This window comes from Artemia sp. Qi Xiang Cuo, chromosome 14, assembly GCF_049724085.1.
Source record: "Artemia sp. Qi Xiang Cuo chromosome 14, ASM4972408v1, whole genome shotgun sequence".
Taxonomy (NCBI): Eukaryota; Metazoa; Arthropoda; class Branchiopoda; order Anostraca; family Artemiidae; genus Artemia; species Artemia sp. Qi Xiang Cuo.
The window spans coordinates 22,615,925-22,637,632 of NC_142807.1; the positions used below are offsets into that span (position 1 = coordinate 22,615,925).

The 21,708-nt window shown below is 36.1% G+C and overlaps 1 protein-coding gene across 1 annotated transcript in view; it reads right to left on the bottom strand.

Annotated features, from left to right (window-relative positions):
* Positions 1-21,708, bottom strand: part of Mvk (Mevalonate kinase) — a 108,695-nt gene that overhangs the window by 24,735 nt on the left and 62,252 nt on the right. The window contains exons 3-4 of the mRNA XM_089100668.1: positions 16,228-16,391; positions 3,624-3,851 (exon numbers count right to left, since the gene is read on the bottom strand). Coding sequence (XP_088956794.1) covers positions 3,624-3,851; positions 16,228-16,391 — 392 coding nt within the window. The remainder of the gene's footprint in view (positions 1-3,623; positions 3,852-16,227; positions 16,392-21,708) is intronic.

Consider the following 21,708-nt stretch of genomic DNA (forward strand, 5'->3'; position numbering starts at 1 on the left):
TTTAAAAATTACGTCGATAAACACAGCTATGTTGCCAGATTCCTTCTTTGCTTTGGAATGGGATGCGAGACGAACTACAGTTGATATTTTTGCATTCAATGATTCAATTAATCCCGTCTCAGTCTTATCCAGAGTTTGATCCAATTTTGCGCGTTTTTGCTGCGATGCTTGATCAACAACATTCTAAAATGACACAATTTAATTAGCTACTTCAATTTTTACTTATTCAGAATATTAATGGAGGGCACTGAGCCTATCAATTCCATAGTACCAAACACAAAAAGTTGACAATTTTAGTTTTTTTTTTTCTTATATGCATAGCTTTTAAAACTTTTTATATACCTAAATTGCGAAATACTTAAAATCACAGAAAAAAGGAAAAAGGAAGACTCCGACATAACCTAAACCAAAAAATTATTAAGTATATTACGGGGGTCGCCCTCTAGTCGATATCTCGCCCCTTTACGCTAAAGTTTTTTTTTTTGCACTTTCAAAAGAGATATCTATTCTAATTAACCGGCCTTTCTGATTCAATAGTTAGTGATTTGAACAAAGTTCTAACTTTAGTACAAATAGCGAGTTATTGACTTGGGGGCAAACCCTTTAATACATGTGATAAAAACAAATAAATATTGAAGTTTCGTTATGTAAGTTAATTCGTAAGTTAATTCATAACTCAATTTTGAGAAAGCCATTTTTAGCCAACAAATTTGTAAACATGCTCTTCTTAATCAGATAGTGAGAAAACATCCCTTTACAGGTAGAAAAACGTAGTGATTTGATTATTTTATTGGTGAAACTACCCGTCCTGTTTGAATATTAACACCTTTTTTCAGGTGGAGAGGATTAAAAACGATTTGACTATTTTAATAGCGAAACTGACTGGCCCTGTTTTTGAATATTTACCAAAATTTGATGAAAAAAAAAACAGGGACTTTTTAATTAGAATAGGAAGCTTTTTTGAAAGCGCTAACAGCTTTAGCGTAAAGAGCAAGATATTGAGGAGAGGGGCGACCTTTCATATCTGGCGAAACTAATATGCAAATTCTATTTTAATTTTTTATATACAATGGCGAGACAAAAAAATAGATTTCTTTTTATTATAATAATTAGAAAATTTTACTCACCAGAAGTCGCTTAGAATATTCCATATCTGTGTAAATGATTGCAAAAATATCGATACTGGTAGATTGAATGAACTATTCAAACTGTAGAAAATTCTAATCTGAAACCTGAATATATACAAAAAAATAATTGAATATATTGGCAGCTAAAAAAGACACACCGGTTTTTCTGGCACGGATTTACCTTAAAAAAAAACATGTATATTACGAAATAGACCACCGTCCGTAGTAATAGGTGACTGACCCGTGGTAATCCAATGTACCGGTTAGACTACACTGTATATTCATGCCTCAGGCGAGAGGTAAGACAAATTACGCAAGCACGTTGTGTATTCAGTATGGCATTAGGTGACTGACCCGTGGTAAGCCAATGTACAGGTTAGACTACACTGTATATTCATGCCTCAGGCAAGAGGTAAGACAAATTACGCAAGCACGACTCATATTCCCTATGGCCTTACTACTAATGATGCACAACGCTTGATGCATGTAGCGGCAAGATTTTAACTACAACCATTTACAAAAAGGTTTGTCTGATTGGTTAGTTCAGGCTAATTAAGATGGAAAACATTGACCACAACGTTAAACACCCCGAAGTTTTTTTTTCCTCTACAGCCAAGGATAAAGGAAGGTCTTTATTTGGCTAGCATCAGCTGAATTCCAGAAAAGTTCAAATCGATTGAACTTTGGTGCTGGCTCTAGCTAACCCCAGAACGTAACTATATCTTATTATGAATTAGTCCGACATTCCCTAAAATCTGGGCACTAGCTAAATCTCGTTATGAATGAACCTTTTACACAGAACGCTACAATATCAGCTGCAAATTACCAAACACAAAAAGACACGAAATAACACCAGATTTGAATCTACTATACATCAAATTTATTTATTAAAAAAAAGCATACAAAACACACAATTTTCTTCAGAATATGTAACAGTTATAGGTGAAACACAATATCAGACATATCCCCCTCCCCCTCTTTCTAGCCAAACATGCACTTATTCTGTCAATGAAATTATACGCCTGAGTAAATTTGTCTAATTTTCGATAAAGGGGTGAAACATTCCCAAAATGTCACGGAACCCTAATGAAAATCACACCATCATAATCAGCGTATCAGAGAAACTGACTTGAGGTCTCAAGCTCCCATCTGAAAAAATGAGGAATTTCGCTCTCTCTTCTGGGAAAAATACAAAACTCCATATTTTGCTGACGGGAATTTGAAACCTATAAAGTAGGGTTTTCTGATACAATGAATGTGATTTTCTAATACAATGAATGTGCAATTTTCATTAAGATTCCGTGACTTTTTTGGGGGTGTTTCCTTCCTTTATCGAAAACAGGGTAAATTTTCTCAGGCTATATTTCATGGACAGAAAAAGTGCATGTAGGGCTAGCATGTGGGGGGCATATACCCGATGTGGTGTTTAACGTATAATTACAAGCACTCCTAAAGAGACTGATGTGTTTTGGTTTGTTTCTTTCAAACAAATAGTTTCGATTTATAGCAAACACAAATCCGGCGTTCTTTTTAGGAAACCTTGTACTTTAAGTGAACATGCTAAATGCCTTCATTAAAAAAAACTGAGCCCCAAGAGTTAAGTTTCTCCAGATTCGATTTTTCAGCAAACAGCTACATACGCCTAAATAGACAAGTTAACACTTATCTTTCGGAGATATTTCATTAGAAGACAAAAGGTCAGCTTTCCCGACTAGAGCCAAAAAGCCTGTCAATGGCTTTGAATTGAAATAAACTTTGTGGAAGTGAATAAAGACTTGAAAGCCATAGCTAATTGGAATAGAACCAAGACAGGTAGTCCCAGTGAAAGGCAAAGCTGGCTTAACCCTCTTTCAGAACTGTATAAAAATGATGTCATTTCACTTGTTGATATATAGTTTATTACCCATCCTAGGGCAGAACTAAGGTAGATAGGTATGGAGTAAGGGTTTAATTTTTTCTTTAAAGATAGTAATTTTTATAATCTGATTGTTCTTGTTTCCGATAAAATTCGAATTGCATTTTTTTTATGGAATGGCAAAACTATAAGCTATTTCATATATGAATGGTATAATTTTCATCTTTTTGCGTTCTCTAAGGTGATTTGTTCGTTCCGCTGGTGGCAACCCTGGTCAGAGCTACTCGATAGTCCAGAAGATAAAAATGAAGGATTTCTTGGCCCAAGTCAAGAAGTCTTTCAGAATTGTCTTTATCTGTGCATTTAAAGATATTAATCTCACAATCTGATAATACTTTTTACCAATAAAATGTGACTTTACTTTTTATTGGAGCGACTTCCTTGTAAACAATTATATGCTCAGCAAGCATAATTTTTCATTTTTCAAAAGGTGATTTTTCTTACCACTGACGACAATTCTCATTGCAGTTATTCGATTATGTTACAGACCAAAGTGACTGCTTTCTTGGACGGTCTCAAGAAGTCTGTTGGCGTTGTCTCCATTTGGCACAATCAGCTCGTATCAACAGAATAGTACTTACGCTTAATTTTTTATAGTCATATACTTCATCAAGTCTTCCGAGAATTAGCTTAGCTTCTTCTGCAGTGGCATGTAGTGCGTTATAAACATGCTCCATAACAGTTGGAAGAAGATCCCTTCGATTTTTACCTTTGATTACCTGGTCAGAAGTCCGCCGAGACACCTTTGAATTTACAAGGAGGATCCGAAGCTTGTCTTTGGGTATTACAACATGTTGGAATTGACCATCCTACAAAAAAGGAAAAAATAGTTGAACGGTATCCAAAATTAAGCTGAGAATTACCACTTCTTTATCATGTTTCAAAAGGCGAATGGTTACTTTATGGTTCCTTATGGTTACCTTATGGTTATCAATGACTAATTAAGTCTCAAAGAAATTTACAAAAAACGCAGGAAAAGGAGAAATGGCAAGATATACAGTAGGTTTTGAAGGAAATCGCAAAGACTTTTGGATTTCGAGGAGAAGCAACCTGAACGCCTCTTCCCTACACACGTATCTGATCCAGACGTAGGTCAATTTCGTCTGTCGAATTTCCTTACATAAAAAAGTGCTTTCAGTTCTTACCATCGAGACTGTGGTTGTCATGAATAGAAAACAAGCTGTTTCACAAAAAAACTTCTAGGCGATTTCCTCTAGATGGTCCCTAATAATAGTTCGTATTACGAAATAGTGGATTCCTTTTTTTTTAGTTAATATAATTAGCCGTTTTCTGAGCCAATTTTCGCGGAAAACTAGTGCCGAGTGGCTGCACTAATTTTGCACCCATTAGCATTGAGCTCGTCTTCCCCAATCGTTTTGCAGTAATAAAAACCTTTCCCAAGTCAAAATTTTCTTCCTCATAAGAATTTGAGCCTTTTGAAGAAACTTTAGAAAATAGTAATAATAAACTAATAAAAGGTATAATAACAACTTACGAAGTTTTGGGGTTGTATTGTTTTAGTGCACGAATCTTTATGATGAAGAGTTCTAGACTTCCTCGTTTTAGATAAGATAATCGGGCTTAGAACTGGAATCACACGTCTATAGACGTATAATTAGTCTACAAGAGCTGACCTAAATATCTGCACTTGTTCTAATTCTGCTTAGAAACTAGAATCATATGTCTTAGAACTGGAATTTGTTCTAGTCCTGTTTAGAAACTAGAATTATATGTCAATAGACGTATTTTTAGTCTTTTAAACTGGACTAAATACCTGCATTTGTTCCAAACGGGATTAGAAAATCACACGTCTATAGACGCATAACTAGGCTATGAGAACTAAACTAAATACCTGCACTTGTTCTAGTTCTGTTTAGAAACTAGAATCTTACATCTACAGTGCTTTTGTTTTATTGTTGCAAATTCAAAACTGTCAATTATTTTCAGAACTCAACCAGTCAAAGAGTCTATCCCCAGTTTCTTCGTTCATATTCGATCTATATGATCCAAATATATTAATAAAAAAATCAAGCTTCAAGTGAAGGCGCTCAATGGCACTGCTATACTTGCTGTAATACCAAATTCTGAAATCTTGGATCTCTGCTATTGGCTAATCTTCAGCTTCCATTTTCAGAGGAGTTTACGATGGAGCTTGTCTCGATGAACTGTGTCGTGCAACGGCTCAGAGCCAAGGTTGCCACGGGTAGTACCAAAGTACTACTTTTAGTACTTTTTGATCAAAGTAGTACTTCTTGAGTACTTTCTGCAAAAGCAGTACTTTTCCATACTTTTTGTCAAAAGTAGTACTTTAGACCGAAAAGGGCAATTTTACAAGCATATTAGAAATCAAAGCTATTTGTGTCATTGCCCATTGGATTTTTCGCTTTCAGTTTTGTAGGGATTTTAAAATCTTATGTAGCGGACTTCTGATATCTTTTTGACAGCGCCTCTTGCTGGCGTAGATTTAGAATAAATTCATGAATGTGACTTTTTAGAACTGATAATTTCAATCTGAGGTAATTTTTGTTTCAAATCCCTAATAACTCCAGAAAAAGTAAATGTAAACCCGTTGAAGAGCTGCCCATGGTAAACAAAACTTATTTTTTACTCTATATTATTCATCCAATTGAGCTGTAAAGTTGCACAGATACTACCCAGTAGAAGCAGAACATTAACAAATCACTTTTCACTGTATATCCTGTTCTTTCTTTTTTTTTTTTAGGATCTCTGCACCCTAGAGTACATGGGTAGCTCTATTACACTACATACTAACCTCAAAAATTTTAAGAATATTGCAGTCCAGCTTCATGGGAAGAATAAATGGAGTATGCTGAGTAATATAGCATAAGAATTATTTTTTTATACATCACTGTTCAAATGGGCAGCTCTACAGCAGTCTAACCAAAGTAAATGTTAAAGGTGCAAATTAGTCCCCCCTGATAAAAACAACTTATTTCTTACTGCATATTATTCAGTGGATTGAGCTGTAAAGTTGCACAGATAATGTCCAATAGAAACAGGATATAAACAAATCACAGTAAAGGTCCTGCATCAAAAGGTAGGATATACAGTAAGAAGTGAGTTGCTTACATCCTGCTTCTACTGGACAGTATCTCTGCAACTTTACAGCCCAATTGACTGAATAATAGGATACAGTAGCCTACTAAATTGGTTGTTTTTATTAGAGGTAGCTAATCTGCATCTTTACCCAAATCACTTCTTACTGTATGTCATGCTTCCAGTGGTAGGGGCTCTGAACCCTACACTAGAGTGGTAACTAATTTGCACCTTCACCAAGTAAATGGTAATTGTTTGTTACAAAATTATTGTAAAACGAGAAGTTAAATTACTAATAACAAATACTCTAGAAATGTATGCTTACCTACTCGCCTTTTGTAGGCAATTAGAAGGCAAGCAAAGGCATTTTTAGGCAAGCAAAGGCATTTCTAGGCAAGCCCACTGAATTGCCCTTTCTAGGGTATTGTTACCCTGACACAGAACTATCAAAATATCCAGTTAAAATAGTTTGTCACAAGTCAGATAGTCAGATTATCATAATTCAATTTTATAGTCAATTGCAAGGCTTAGACATTTCAAGCTCTGCAGTTCAAACCCACTGGGTAACGTTGCCCCCCAGGTATATGCATTCAGGAGCAGTAACTTTAGAAGGCGTCTCATTTAGAGGAGGCACTGCTTTTACCAATGATGAAAACTTGGAGGCACCTTATCTGATTACAATGCCTAGGGATGCACACTGCTGCTGCACCTCCTTTAGAGCTGGCATCTCTGACTTTTTGCCACTGCTAACAATACTGCGTCCTCTAAATGAGATGCCTTCTAAAGTTAGTGCTCCTGACTGGGTATATGGCAAGTCTGCACCAGCCATTACCCAAGCAGTCTAAAGGTGGAACCACAGCATAACCAGTAACCTCAGATGAGTGTGCCAGAAGTTACAAATTACAGGCTGTAATTTGTAACTAGAAGTAATTATTTGTTACTTTTAATTAATTACTGCCCATCTCTGTATACCCATATATAGGGGACAGCCAAACCTTTATTTCTTTTTAATTTTCCAATTGTTTTACTTTTGGCAACCAAATTCTTAGATGGTTGGCTAAAGCCATGTTAAGTAATAAAAACACTTGTGGAGGGGAAAAATCACTACTGCTTGTTCTTTAGCTGAGCCAAAGGTGAATAAAGAGAGGCTGGTGTACCCTTGATGAGTAAAGGTATCCCAGTGGGAGCTAGTACCAGATCATTGGGGAGTAGTCAAATCCAATTTTAGTCATATCTCTCTCTCTCTCTCTCTCTTGTGGGGTCATAGTCCCCCAAAAACTGGCATCTTTGAACAAAACTTATGATCAAGTCTTACCTTGTCTTACCCTAGTCAAGTCACTACATAGAGTAGCTATAACAGGATTATTATGGTTGCTTATTTGTAGAAATGCTGATGAAACCCCATCTACCCATCTATAGTAACTGGGCAATTATTGGTCACTGGCAATTATTTTTCAACCAGTATGACAAGTAAAGTAAATAGCTATAAGTGGGTGATTATATAGTAAAGTTTTCCCTCCTGAAATGGCATTCTGATGATCTTTTTGCAGGTATATTTCCTAGTATATCAGTGGGTGCTGTGCTGTAGCCCCTTCTTTATTTATGTTTTATTTAATTGAATATTTATTATGTCTTATTTATTTTTTTCATTTGAAACTTGTCAAAAGATCAAGGTTTTATATATTTTAGGTTATTTTTTTGTTGTCAGTACCCTGTATTTGACTGGGTTTTTGTGACCAAAATGTTTTTTTTAATGTGAAAAGGGCTCCAGTTTTGTGAGGATTAGCCCCTCTAAAGGTGTTTAATAAAACCTGAAAGTATTGGTGCTGTATGCAATTTTGCTTGGTGCAAAAACTTCACCAGAAAAATTGTTTATTTATATTTCAATCTTTCAGGAAATGGATATCAGAAAGTTTCAGTTCCCTCAACTTCTAGTCGGAGAACTGAAGCAACTGAGCAGAGTACTGGCATTTTATTAGTATCAACTGAACATAATGGAGAAGTTGGTGAACGACGTGGACAGGTTAACAGGTCTAAAGATGAGACAAATCAGTCATATGGGGAAGATAATGACTCTTCTGAATCAGGTAGTGTAGCTAATCAAAGAGAATCTGTATAAGAGCAGCAACTCCAAAGAAAAGGCACTCAAAGAATTCGGTTCCGACATCTAGTTAGTGTGCGGGAAACAGGCTGAATCGTCTTAGATGGCGTTCCAGAAATTCTTTTTGGCGCTGTGCAATGACAGAGAATCCATGGAAAACTACAAAAATCAAATTAGAAATAACATGACTACTGTTTTTTTTAATTTTTCTCAATTTCTTGATAACTTTCTAACCCTTAAAAATTAGTATTGTGCTGCAAGCGGTCGAAGTTATTTAATACTGAGAGTTAGGAAATGTCATTTTGTGTTTGTTCATTTGCAGACACAAGAACTAAGTGAATGTCTGAGACAGTGCTTTCTGGCGCGCAGCGCCGGAAAATTACGGGACCTACCACTGGAATTTAAAGCTTGCTCTGGTCTTTTAAGAGAAAATTTTTTTCCTGAACTGTTTTATTTACTTTGCTACCATTCAGTTTTTGACACGGGTCTAAGCTTGGCTTATGTCCCCTACCAAACAAAAAATATACAATAATAGCAATTCATGCTTCTTTACCTTTAAGAAAGTCCTATTTATTCAACTGCAAGTTCTGCTTCTGGTTTACCTGCACAACAAAAATACACTTTCCCCCCTCCCTCCGTTCGATGCGTGTATATAACCTCAGGCTACTATTTTACTTATTTTGTTGTTGTTGTTTTTAATTAGCATTATTGGGGTTTTAAACCAAAAGTTGATGAGTAATACGTACAAGATAAAAGTTAAATCAATGTATACAGGACAATTTAGAGTTTTCCAGAAAACAGGATAACCAACTAGACTTTATTTTATTGTCAAATTACAATAAAAACCGATCTTAACAAATCCAGCCTCTTAAAAACACCCAAAAAATCATTTTAATTGCTCCCTTCCCGTTTAATTTTTTAGATTGGCTTGGTCCTCCAGCCTTAAATTTGCATCGCTCCAACATGACGATTTGAGGAATTCTGAGTGAAAGAATTTTTGTTTTGTTTTTATTTTATCAAACAAAAAATATTTCAATCATTGTTTTCAGTTCCTATACAAAACAGCAGTTATTTTACATAAACTGCCTTTTTCCGTTTGTACTTTGAATCATAACTCCCAACCAAAAGAAAGCAAGAAATAAAAGAAAATTATTTCTTCAACCCCTAGGATGTTAGCCTTTAGCTGTTTTGATGGGTTTCACAGGTCCAGACATACAAATAATTTTTAGGGGATGAGGTCAAACAGTAAAGAAAAAGTTAAACTCATTTTCAAAATGAACTAAAAAGTAGAGAATTATTTTTTTTTTCTCAAGAATATATGAATATAAATGAACACGAGGGGCACAAAAAGCATTGGATTTTACATAACAAAATAAAAAAAACAAGTTTTTTAAACTGAAAGTAAGGAGCGACATTAAAACTTAAAACGAACAGAAATTATTCCGAATATGAAAGGGGCTGTCCCCTTCTCAACGCTTCGCTCTTTCCGCTAAAGTTTTTTATTGTTTCAAAAAATAAAGTTGTGAAACATAGTCAAACTTCTGCGTAAAGAGGGAGGCGTTGAGGAGGGGACAGACCCTTTCATATACGGAATAATTTCTTTTCGTTTTAAGTTTTAATGTCGCTCCTTACTTTCAGTTTAAAAAACTTGTTTTTTTTTTATCTAATTTCTGATCGTGTTTTTAGTTAATGCAGCTTTTATTTTGGCTCACCGTCATTGAATAAGTAAACAAAATTTGTATAAAAATTTTACTTTTCTTTTGCTAAATGGATGTCTCTAAATTTGGTTATGACGTAATTTACAAATTAACTTACGTAACGAACTTCTATATTCATAAATTTTTCTTGTGGAAAAAAATACAAAGTTGCAGATTTTGCAGATATGAGCTTGAAACCTATTTAATAGGGTTTTCTGATACGCTGAATCTGATGGTGTGATTTTCATTAAGATTCTTTCACTTGTAGGGGGTGTTTTCCCCCTCTTTAAAAAATCATGTAAATTTTCTCAGGCTCGTAGCTTTTGATGAGTAATACTAAACTTAATAAAATTTATATATTTAGAATCAGCATTATAAACACATTCTTTTGATACATTTATTGACATCAAAATTCCGTTTTTAAAAGTTTTGATTACTATTGAGCCGTATCGCTTGTTTTTGTTTTATTGTTTTTTTTTTTTTATTACGTATATGTTATTACGTATATGAGGGGGTTCTCCCCTTATTCAATACCACGCTCTTTACGTTAAAATTTAAAAAAAAAATGATTCACAAACCCCAGAATCACACAGGCCGTTTAATTATAATAGATAGCTATTTTGAAAGAAATAAAAAAAACTGTAGCGTAAAGAGCAAGGTATTGACTTGGGGGAGAACCCCCTCACATACGTTATAATTTCTGTTTGTTTTAAGTTCTAATGTTGCTTCTTACTTTAAGTTGAAAAAACTTATTTTTTTTAATTTAATTTCTGATCATTTTTTAAATAATGCTTGGAAATCCAGCGCCCCCTTCATAGAAATGCCCCTTACCCCAAAGAAACATCCTCCACGGAAAGATTCTCCCGGGTAACCCCCTTCTCTAGCCCCCCCCCTCCAGAAAAAATCCTTCCTGAAAATCTCTGTATACTTTCCAATAACCACTAAATAATGCTGGCAAGTCCGGCGCCCCCTTCATGGCACTTTCCCTTCCCCCATGAACACTTCCTTCATGGAGAGATCCTCCTACATAACCCCCGACCCCCCCCCCCCACTACCAGAAAAAAAACCTCCTGAAAACTTCTGCATACTTCCCAGTAACCAATACTATATGTTAACATTGGGTAAAGTTCATAACTTTAAGCCCTCCCCCTGGGAAGTTCGGAGGATTAAGTCATCCTAAAAGACATATTTATCATATTTTCGACCATGCTGAACAAAATGGCTATCTCAAAATTTTAATCGGGTGACGTTGGGAAAAAAAATGAGCGCAGGAGGGGGCCTAGTTGCCCTCTATTTTTTCGGTCACTTAAAAAGGGCACTAGAACTTTCAATTTCCTTTCGAATGAGTCCTCCCATGATATTCTAGCACCACTGGGTCGGTACGATCACCCCTGGAAAAAAAAACAAATAAACGCGCATCCGTGATCTTTCGTCTAGCAAAAATAGAAAATCCCATATTTTTGCAGATAGGTGCTCGAAACATCTGTAGTAAGTTTCTCTGTTACGCTGAATATGATGATGTGATTTTCATTCAGGCTCTGTAGTTTTTAAGGGGGTCTTTCCTCCCTTTTTTTAAAATCAGCCAAATTAACGCTTAACTTTTGATGGGTAGCAGTAAACTTGATGAAAGTTATATATTTGAAATCAGCATTAAAATCTGATTCTTTTGATGTATCTATTGGTATCAAAAACCCGTTTTCTAGAGTTTCGGTTACCATTGAGCCGGGTCGCTCCTTACAGTTCGTTACCACGAACTGTTTGATAAACACCAAATTTGTCAAGGTTTTAAATGCATAAACGAAAAGTCGATGAATTGAGGAAAATAAGTAAAAAAGATCAAATTATTCAAAAACGAATCGATTTTTTTGCCCAGGATTTTCACTCATATTTATAGATTCTGGAAAAAAAATCAAATTTTAAATTTTCCAGTTAAAAAAAAAACAAAATATCGTGTCTCATCCAAGATTAAAACCTAAGTTAACACAGCCTCGGGAAGTGCTCTTACCGTTGTGCTTTACTGATAAAAGTGGAAAGTAACTGAACATTCGGGAGTGGTTGAAAAATAATTCACAAATTAAAAAAAATTGTGGTACATAGAAATAAATGGAAGATGGAACAAAAAGATCAGTGAGTTAATAAAACAAACTGCAAATTATTTAATTAAAAAGATTAGGGGGGATAATAAAAAACCTATAATTTAATAAAGAGATGCCGAGAAATTCGAAGAAATTTACGTTTTCAGGTGCTTGGGGCCCCAGCCCAACCTACGTGGTCCCTATGAATCAATCTTTAAGTAAACTTTAAGCCTATCCTAACAGATACAAGAGTGTTTATTTTCTCTATAAAAATGAACACTAATATAATTGCCTTTTTCCAATGCCAAAATATTTAGTGATTGCCCTTTTCTGAAGAAAATACGCTAAACACACAAACGCAGTACCATTCAGTTCTTTATTTTATACTATTTCCAAATATCATGGCCCCTTTTCTGAAAATGCACCCACCCCCCTGATGGTCCGGGATATAGCCATAGGAATATATTAAAAAAATCAACCAATCAAATTCTGACTTTACAATATGACAGAACATGTAAGAATATTACAAGAAACAATGGCATCACAAGATTCGACACAACGATGAAATGTATTTATACAGTTATATATGGGACCTCAGAATGGGAGGGGGGTATACTGTCAAAAAAGTGACCTTGACACTTGGAAAAAGTCTAGCATGAAATTGAAAATTCTGGCTCAACTAACCCAGTTTTAATGTTTTCTTTAAATTAGCCCCTGAAACATCCTTGTCAGGAAGCAAATAATCTCTAAGAGCAATATTATGCAGCGAATATTCAAAAATTTTTGAAATTTATGATCTAGAAGTTTCTTTATCTCTTTTATTTTTCTTTCTTCCTCTCTTAGATACCTCTTTTAGATAAGCAAATACTCATAAAAACTAAAATTGTGCTGCAAAGGGCCCCTACTTGTCCCCCTTAGTTACGCCACTGGTTTGATATATGGAAAACCGGTTAGAATCGCTGCTCTTATACAGATTCTCTATCTAGGTAATGACTGGAGACGAAGCCAATAAATCTGAAGCTAGTGCCAGTGACTGTGACGAAACTGCAAATGACATTGGAGGTGAAGAGAATGAACTATAAAATGTGAGAAAACGAAGAATCAGCAGAAATAAACCACTAAAGCCAGTGAAAATACAGAAATTCAGTGCAAAATGGATAGAAGATAAAGACTTGCAGGTCTGGCTGCAAAGATATCCAAAGGATAGGACAAAATCTTGGTGTAGGTTTTGCAAAAAGATCATTACTGGTAGCCTATCCCATTTACGTAGACATGCACTGAGGGAAAGTCACATATCCAAAGTTGTTAGTATGAAGAACCAAATGCGTATTGCTGATGACCAAACCAATGAGTTTACTTTATCGGGAGCAGCAAAGGAAAGAGAACTAATTAGCCAACAGGTGAGAGCTTTAGAGTTGGCAATGTCAGCCTGGGTAACATCAAAATCCAAGGAGATGAGTATTATGGACAGCTTGCCCGAATTGCTGAAAAAATTTATCCCTGATTCATCAGTAGTAAAGCTTCTTGCATGTGGAAGAACTTAAACCACTGGACTAATCAAAAACGTAATTGCCTCACACGCCATCAGCCACCTGAGCTCAAGATTGTAAAAATTGCTTTTATCGCTGATGGTTGATGAAAGTACTGATAAGTGCGGGACAAAATACTTAGTCATCATCGTTCGCTACTATGACAACACTACATGCGGAATCAAGGAAGACTTTTTGGCCATTCCAGAAGTTGGGGATACAACAGCAATGGGCCTTAAAAACTTGATATATAAGACTTTAAGTGAGAAGAAGATGACAATAAAAAACTGCATAGGATTTGCATCTGATAATGCAAGTGTGATGCTTGGGAAGAACGACGGCCTTGCAGCCCTCACAAAGAAAGATATTCTCTGGCTGGCTATTTTCGGATGCATCTGTCACAGTTTTGCACTATGCTCTGCTAGTGCTTGTGAGCAGTTACCTACAGAGATCGTCAGATTCAGCAATAATATATACACGTACGTATCGAATAGTGCCAAAGGACTCCGTGAGCATAAGGAATTCCAAAAGTTCTGTGAAGTAGCCGAGCATGCACTCTTGTACCCATCTGCAACTCGCTGGCTATCGTTTGAGGCTGTTTCTGAGAGGCTGGTGCAACAGTGGACTGCTCTGACGTTGTTTTTTGACTTACCTGCGAATAAAGGTTGGAATCAAACGGCAATGAAGCTTTATACAGCTTTGATTGATCCCAAAGTCCAGCTTTATTATCTTTTTCTGAATTACGTTCTTCCTATTGTAAACGGCCTGAATCTTGAATTCCAGAGCGCAGAAGTGAAAGCTCACAAACTTTTAAAAAGCGTGGGTAATACTCTCTCTGAACTGGCAAGGAATTATATCAAAGACGAGCTTTTGACCATACGTCCAGTCTTCGAAATAGATTTTTCAAACCCAAGAAACTTCAAAGCTATGGAGACGGATATGCATTTTGGAGCCGAATTTGATCTCTTTGCAATTGATCAGATTGAAATTCGGAAAATTCAAGGCAGACAGCCAGCTGTAACTTAGAAAAATTGCCTTGCGTTTTATATCAAGCTGTGCTCTGAAATAAAGCGAAGAGTAAACAGTGAAGACCCCTTGCTTCGAATGATAGACTGGAATTATTACGTTGAAATTATAAACAGGAAAAAGCCTGCGTTTTTTTTTAGTTTGAATAGTAAGAGACGAATTTCAGAGAATCAAGCAGCAAAGTAAGTCAAATATTGCACTAAATATTGCAAATATTGGAGTTAGTTAGCTACTTGATTCTTTGAGGTTCGTCAATTACTATTTCAAAGAAGAAAAAGCCGTAGGCTTTTTCCTGTTTGTAATTATTATTAAGGAGCTATTAATTTAACTTGTGCTAGGTTACGACAAGAGTAGAATTTCGTTTCTGCAGTCGGATTTCACATCACACAACGAAAAAAATATCTTCGAAAGGACAAATACTCGGTTCGTTTCTACTTAGAATCGGAGTTAAAAAAAAAAAATCATCGCTCTAGCCAGCCAATTTTGGTGTTTAAAATAAATAAAAGCTGTGCATCCCCTGCTAAAAATGTATCATGTATGTATACTCAAAAACACATTAAAAGAGTCTTTCCTGCTCAAAGAATTTTCACAAAAGGCAATTTCGCTTTCCATCAGACCCATTAGCCCGTATACAAATAACAATGTCATTGGGTCATTTTGGTGTCACAAAATTTACCGTTTTCTCTGAAATCTTGGCTTTCAAGTCTTTTCGTTATTTAATTTAGCCGATAATACTATTTTTATTTTTTAGAGGCGAAGAAAGTTACAAAAAGATATGGTAATATTTTAAAAAGCTGTTTAAAATTAAGAAGAACTTTCAAACAGCCGTGATTTAGCCGCGACATAAGATAACATGAGCACAGAAAGTGGACACAAAAGAGTGGAAGTTTAAGTTTCTACTTTAAAAGCCAAATATTTTTGTTAATTGGAAAAGAGGATATAAGCTAAAACATAGAAAAAAACAGCAAGAAACTTGTAAATCCAAATAATGTAGGAGAAAACATACTAAATAAACAGAAGCCGGCTGATGTTACTCAAAAGGTTCTAGCCTATGCAAGATAATATACAGTTTACGAGAGAGGGAAAATAAAGAAAAAAATATTTCGGTTTATTTACAGTTATTTTTAAGACAGTTTTTTAGGGAGTTCAAAAAACCTCAAAATAATTTTGATATCAAAATGTCACATATTGTGTTTTAATTACCATTGCCGAGGAGTAGCTGACCTACTCTGTGGAGCTTGGGGCGGTAGGCAAGGCCGTATCCAGGGGGGTTAGTGGGTTTGAACCCCCCCCCCTCGCTAAATGTTTGTCCGACTCGGTTATTTTTTGTAACCCCCCGAAAAACAAAATCCTGGATACGGCCCTGGTGGTGGGTTTGGAAAAGTACTTGCCCTATACATCCGTTCCTTATCTTACAAGCATGATTATAATTGGTAATTATTTAGTGACAAGACTAGAGGTATATAATCAAATGCAATGAAACTTCTAAAGAAAGAATATATTTTCGTGAAAGACATGGAGCTCGTCGTTTTATATTTAGTCAGACATGACTATGCTAAAACTATGTTTTTGGATTCCATAGAGCCTTTGTAAGCATTAGAGGTAGAGGGGGGAAAGGGAGAGTTTCAGCCCCCCAAGCCTTTTGGGGGTGACTCTCCCCTGCCCCCCTCTGAAGTTGTCATTTTAGAGATTTTTGTTACCTGGTATGACAAAACGCCACCAAATGTGCAAACCGAGTTGTCAATTCCTGATGGATTACCATGAAATAGCTTCTCACAGACGTATGCCCATTGACTGATATATTCTAAGTTCTTTTCTGTCAGCTCTAAAGACGATTTAATGGAGGATCCACGCAAAAATTCTCCTGATAAAGAAAATTAAGCTTTAGAATAAGTTACACAACTAAAATGGGTTTAAAAGGGATAAAGTCACAAGAACTGGGTTCAATAGCTTACAGGAAAGCCCTGGGGAAGTTTTCAAGGGTGACATATGCAGAGAATTTTCTAAAATAGTACATTTAGATGTTTCGAAATAAGTATCATAGCCAGGGTGGGGTTAAAAAGGGCTAATACTCCAGCTACTAGGGTATACTAAGGTAATTTGTAAGATGTAATCTAAAAAAAAGCAAGACATTATGTCTTAACAATTTGCTCTTTAATTAAATAAAAAAACTAATTTTTTGTACGAACAATAAACTGGGACTTTTAATCTTTAAAAGGGCAGAAAATACTATAAAAGGTCGAACTTAAGACGAACTGAAAGGGCTACGGATGAAAAATGGAGCCTAAAACCGATATAAAATATAATAGTTACAATGAAGTTAAACTTAAAACTAACAGAAATCCCCACAAATAAGTATAATATTGCCATACCTCAAACTCCCCAAAAGATCTGAGTGTTATTTGCACTTTACAGAAAACAACATACGCTATATTACTTAAACTGGAATATTTGATTACTCAATTAAATTTCTATAAATTAGATCGAAATAGATTAAGTTAGGAGGGAGAAAACATTGGTGAAAACTAGTTACATATTAAACTTACATATAAATACGAATTGATTGTTAGATGTACATAAACTAATATAGAAAAAGATTCTCTTGAAGTTTGAGCATTATCTTGAATGCATTCTTTTAAAAGAATAAAAAATATTGTTCAAAACACTTTTTTTTTTAGTTAAGAGCAAAGGATACTAACCAATCGAGCGATCAAAATAAAGGGCGTACATAAAGGTTCAGGCGTTTCGGTACACGCCCTCTCCTTTTCCATCCAAGAATCGCGCAAAACATTGTGATTTGTACTGTTTTGCCGCAGTATTACATTTAAAATTTAAATTTCTCAAGCTTGCCTAAACAAAAAAAAACTTATACCCTCCCCCGCCTGAGGAAGAGTATCAGCCCGCCTATCCAGGCCAACTTAAAAAATATATGTCTGCCTCAATATAGAATAAAATTATAGAAGTTAAAATCCGAAAGGCAAACGGTACATGGCAAGCCTTATAAAGTCTACCATTTTCTAAGAGCAGCCTCCCACACAGTGATGCGTGGTGAATAATCCATACATTTAAGGTGAGGCGTGAAACAAACAACTATGCCATCTGTAATTTATCTATTGTAAAAAAATAAAATCGAACACAATATTGAACAAAAAAACAAAACAAGCTTTTTTGCATGAAAATAAAGAGTGACTTTGAACCTAAAACGATATTGCCCAAAGTAAGAGAGAGGCTGCATCTCCATTCATTTTCCCAGCCTTTACACTAAAATTTAACATCTGAGAGGGGGGGGAGGGGGAGGGGCAACTACCCACAGACCTCAGTTTGCCCCGCAGCTGAAATTTAGCGCCTTCAAAAATTTTGTCAAAACTAAGATAGCCCTATATAATTCAATTATCCACAGAAAACAGACCAGTTTTACGTGTACCTTATGGTACTATATGGCTCATTTTTCACTGTCATTTTCACTTGGCTTGGGAAAATCGGTTTCAACTTTACGTGTGGCTGAATTCCGCTTTCTAGGGCTATAATGAGACAGAGGTTGAGATGGCTATGGCATGTTCTGTGGATGAAGGATGACAGATTGCCAAAGATTGTCCTTTTCGGCCAACCCTTTAGGGCTAAACGGAAAGCAGGTCGTCCGCGGTTGGGGTGGGAGGATGTCATAAAGAAAGATTCAAAGGACATGGGAACTTCCTGGGAGGGTGTAAAAAACGAGGCTTTGAATAGATTGGGATGGAGGAGGAGCGTGGGTAGCTATTTTGGCCTCAGGCGACTTTGTACTGCAGTGAGCTGTTAATAATAGTTGTAGTTTTTTTTTACCCGCATTTCGTTTCTTTTAAATTTGACGCCCGCTAGAATCAAAAACAACTTTACTACATACAGGGATCTTTTTCATTAAAAATTGAAGGCCCAATTTTTCCTTAAGACATGTAACTTTTTTCATAATCAATTGAAAAAACAGATTTCATTTTTACAGTTCTTAGTACTTTAAGAAAAGGGAAGTGTGGTACCTGTCATAGTAACAGCGTAAAGACTCAATAGGAATTGTTTCATTTTTAAATTGGATTAATTAAATTACTCAAAAATTAAATTATTCTTCTGATGAAATTAATTTAAATCAGTTTAGCTTAAATTCATACTGTCGGTCTATTGACAGATAAGTTTGTTTATCCAACTGAAAGGTCTAATCGTTTTGAATATGTAAATAGTCTCATTTTCAGATTGGATTAATTAAATTAATCAAAATAAATTAAATTATTTTTTTGAGGGAAGTAATTGAAATCCATTTAGTTTAAATTTCTTCTGTCGCTCTATTGGCAGGTAAGTTTGTTTATCCAACTGAAAGGTCTAATCGTTTTGAAAGTTTAATGTTATTTTTTTTTTTTAATCTTAAAGATATTACATTTCACAGTGTTCAAAAAACAAGTAAATTATAATTGCTGATTTACCATATAGTTTAACGTATACATTATTTAATGTATATATACTATTTTAGTGTACACACCATAGTAATATAGTTTCACTATATTATCCCCGCCGGGGAGGAATTTTTATGTTCCGTGGTGGCACAGCGGGTTTAATGAGATAAGTTGAGTGGGGATATCCCAGAGATTGAACCCGACTGTAGCAACACAATGCAGGGTTGATGCAAGGAATTACAGACATGGAATATGTTGCAGATTAAAAACAAGACAATATTTTAATACACAACCACAGTGGGGACATCTAAAGCGTACTTACTTCTTCACTGAGTAAATTTTAGGTTAACGCTTTCGAAGTCCCACCCCCTCCCAAGTAGACTTTGGACCATTCTTAGCGAAGACTGGGACTCTTTTGCTATGTAGACGTATTAGAGATTATAATAGGCTAAGGACAGAACCACCGCTTTCAACAAAAAGGCACAATTGGAATATTTCTAGAGATATTTGATAACTACCCTATGCTCTGCATATTGATGTAGTCCTAAACATTTGGTTAATACCATACAAATGTAGTTTAAAAACGAAACAATCTGCCTACTTCTAAAATTCCCACTTGGACCCAGGTAAACTTAAATCTTTGAATAAAACCCGAATTTTAATGCATTAAAGTTAAGATTCATTTCTATCTTCCTAGCTTTACCAAGTAATCCTGCACTGTCAATGGCATGAGTGTTTCATGAGACCCATGTTTGGATTGAGAGATCGCGGTAGGCCAGTTAGGATATACATCTTTCATTACACTGCTTCCCCCTGATGAGAATCCCTGCATATGGGCATAGGGAGGCTAGTAAAAGTGATATAGAATTTAAATGATATAGAATTTATTTACTCAGGCAGGAAGGATGGGGTAAATAGACATGGAGTAGGGATCATGATGAATAAGGAATCTGCTAAGTCTTGTTTAGGTTGGGAAGGTATTAATAATAAATAGCTAGTTGCTCATTTTATCATAGGCAGCGCGCTAGCGCTGCCTAAGTAAAGAACGATGTGGGCACAATGTGTTGTTTTTTTTCTCCATACCCGGGCACTTCGTATCGAAGGAGTTGTCGTAGAAACTTCAAAAAGGGCTCATCGATTGGAAATTGGAGTGGCTAGTGCCCTTTTTCATAGTCAAAAGTGATTGGAGGGCAACAAGCCCCCCCCCCCCCGCCCATCATTCCCCCAGACACATCCAATCAAAATTGTGAGATTACCATTTTGTTCAGCGTAGTTGATTTCCTGATAGAAAATATATTTTTGAGGAAGACACTCCCCCACAACCCTCGGGGTAAGGGTTTTAAGCTATGCACTGGGGGCATATAAGGTTTTTATAGAAAGCGTTGTCGTAGAAACTTCAAAAAATGCTCATTCGATTGGAAATTTAAAGAGCTAGTGCTCTTTTTAAAAGTCGAAAGTGATTGGACGGCAACTAGCCCTCCCCCACGCCCATCATTCCCCCAAACACATCCAATCAAAATTATGAGATAGCCATTTTGTTCAGCGTAGTTGATTTCCAGATAAAAAATATGTTTTTGAGGAGGACATATACAGGAAGGATGGGGTGCATAGGCAGGGAGTAGGGATCATGATGAATGAGGAATCTGCTAAGTCTTGTTTAGGTTGAGAAGGTATTAATAATAAATAGCTAGTGGCTCATTTTATCATAGGCAGCGCGCTAGCGCTGCCTAAGTAAAAAACGATGTGGGCACAATGTGTTGTTTTTTTTCTCCATACCCGGGCACTTCGTATCGAAGGAGTTGTCGTATAAACTTTGAAATGGGCTAATCCGATTGGAAGTTGGGGTGGCTAGTGCCCTTTTTACTAGTCGAATTGGAGGGCAACTAGCCCCCCCCCCCCCCACGCCCATCATTCCCCCAAACACATCCAATCCGAATTTTGAGAGAGAAATTTTGTTCGATGCATCGGATATCTAGCTAAAGATATGTTTCTAAGGAGGACACTCTCACGCACCCCTCAGGGCAAGGGTTTTAAGTCATTCACTTGAAGCAAATACGGCAAGTAAAGAAAGCATAGCTATAGACGCTAAAAAAATGGCTATTTCGATTAAGAATGCGAAGGTTTCGGAACCTTTTTGATAGTCAAAAGTGATTGGAGGGCAACTAGCACCCCCCACGCCCATCATTCCCCCCAACACATCTAATCAAAATTTTTAGATATCCATTTTGTTCAGCGTAGTTGATTTGAAGATAGAAAATATGTTTTTGAGGAGGACACTCCCCTAGAAACCTCGGGGCAAGGGTTTTAAGTTATGCCCTGGGGGCATATAAGGTTTTTTATAGAAGGCGTTGTCGTAGAAACTTCAAAAAATACTCATTTGATTGGAAATTCAAAGAGCTAGTGCTCTTTTTAATAGTCAAAAGTGATTGGAGGGCAACTAACCGCCCCCCCCCCCCACGCCCATCATTCCCCCAAAAACATCCAATAAATGTTTTTATATTGCCATTTTGTTCAGCGTAGTTGATTTCTGGATAGAAAACATATTTTTGAGAAGGACACTCTTCCACAACCCTCAGGGCAAGGATTACAAGTTATGCCCTGGGGGCATATAAGGTTTTTATTGAAATTTTTGTCGTAGAAACTTGAAAAATGGCTCATTCGATTTGGAATTAAACGGGCTTTTGCCCTTTTTGATAGTTGAAAGTGATTTGACGGCAACTAACCCCCTCTCACGCCCATCTTTTCCCCAAACAAATACAATCA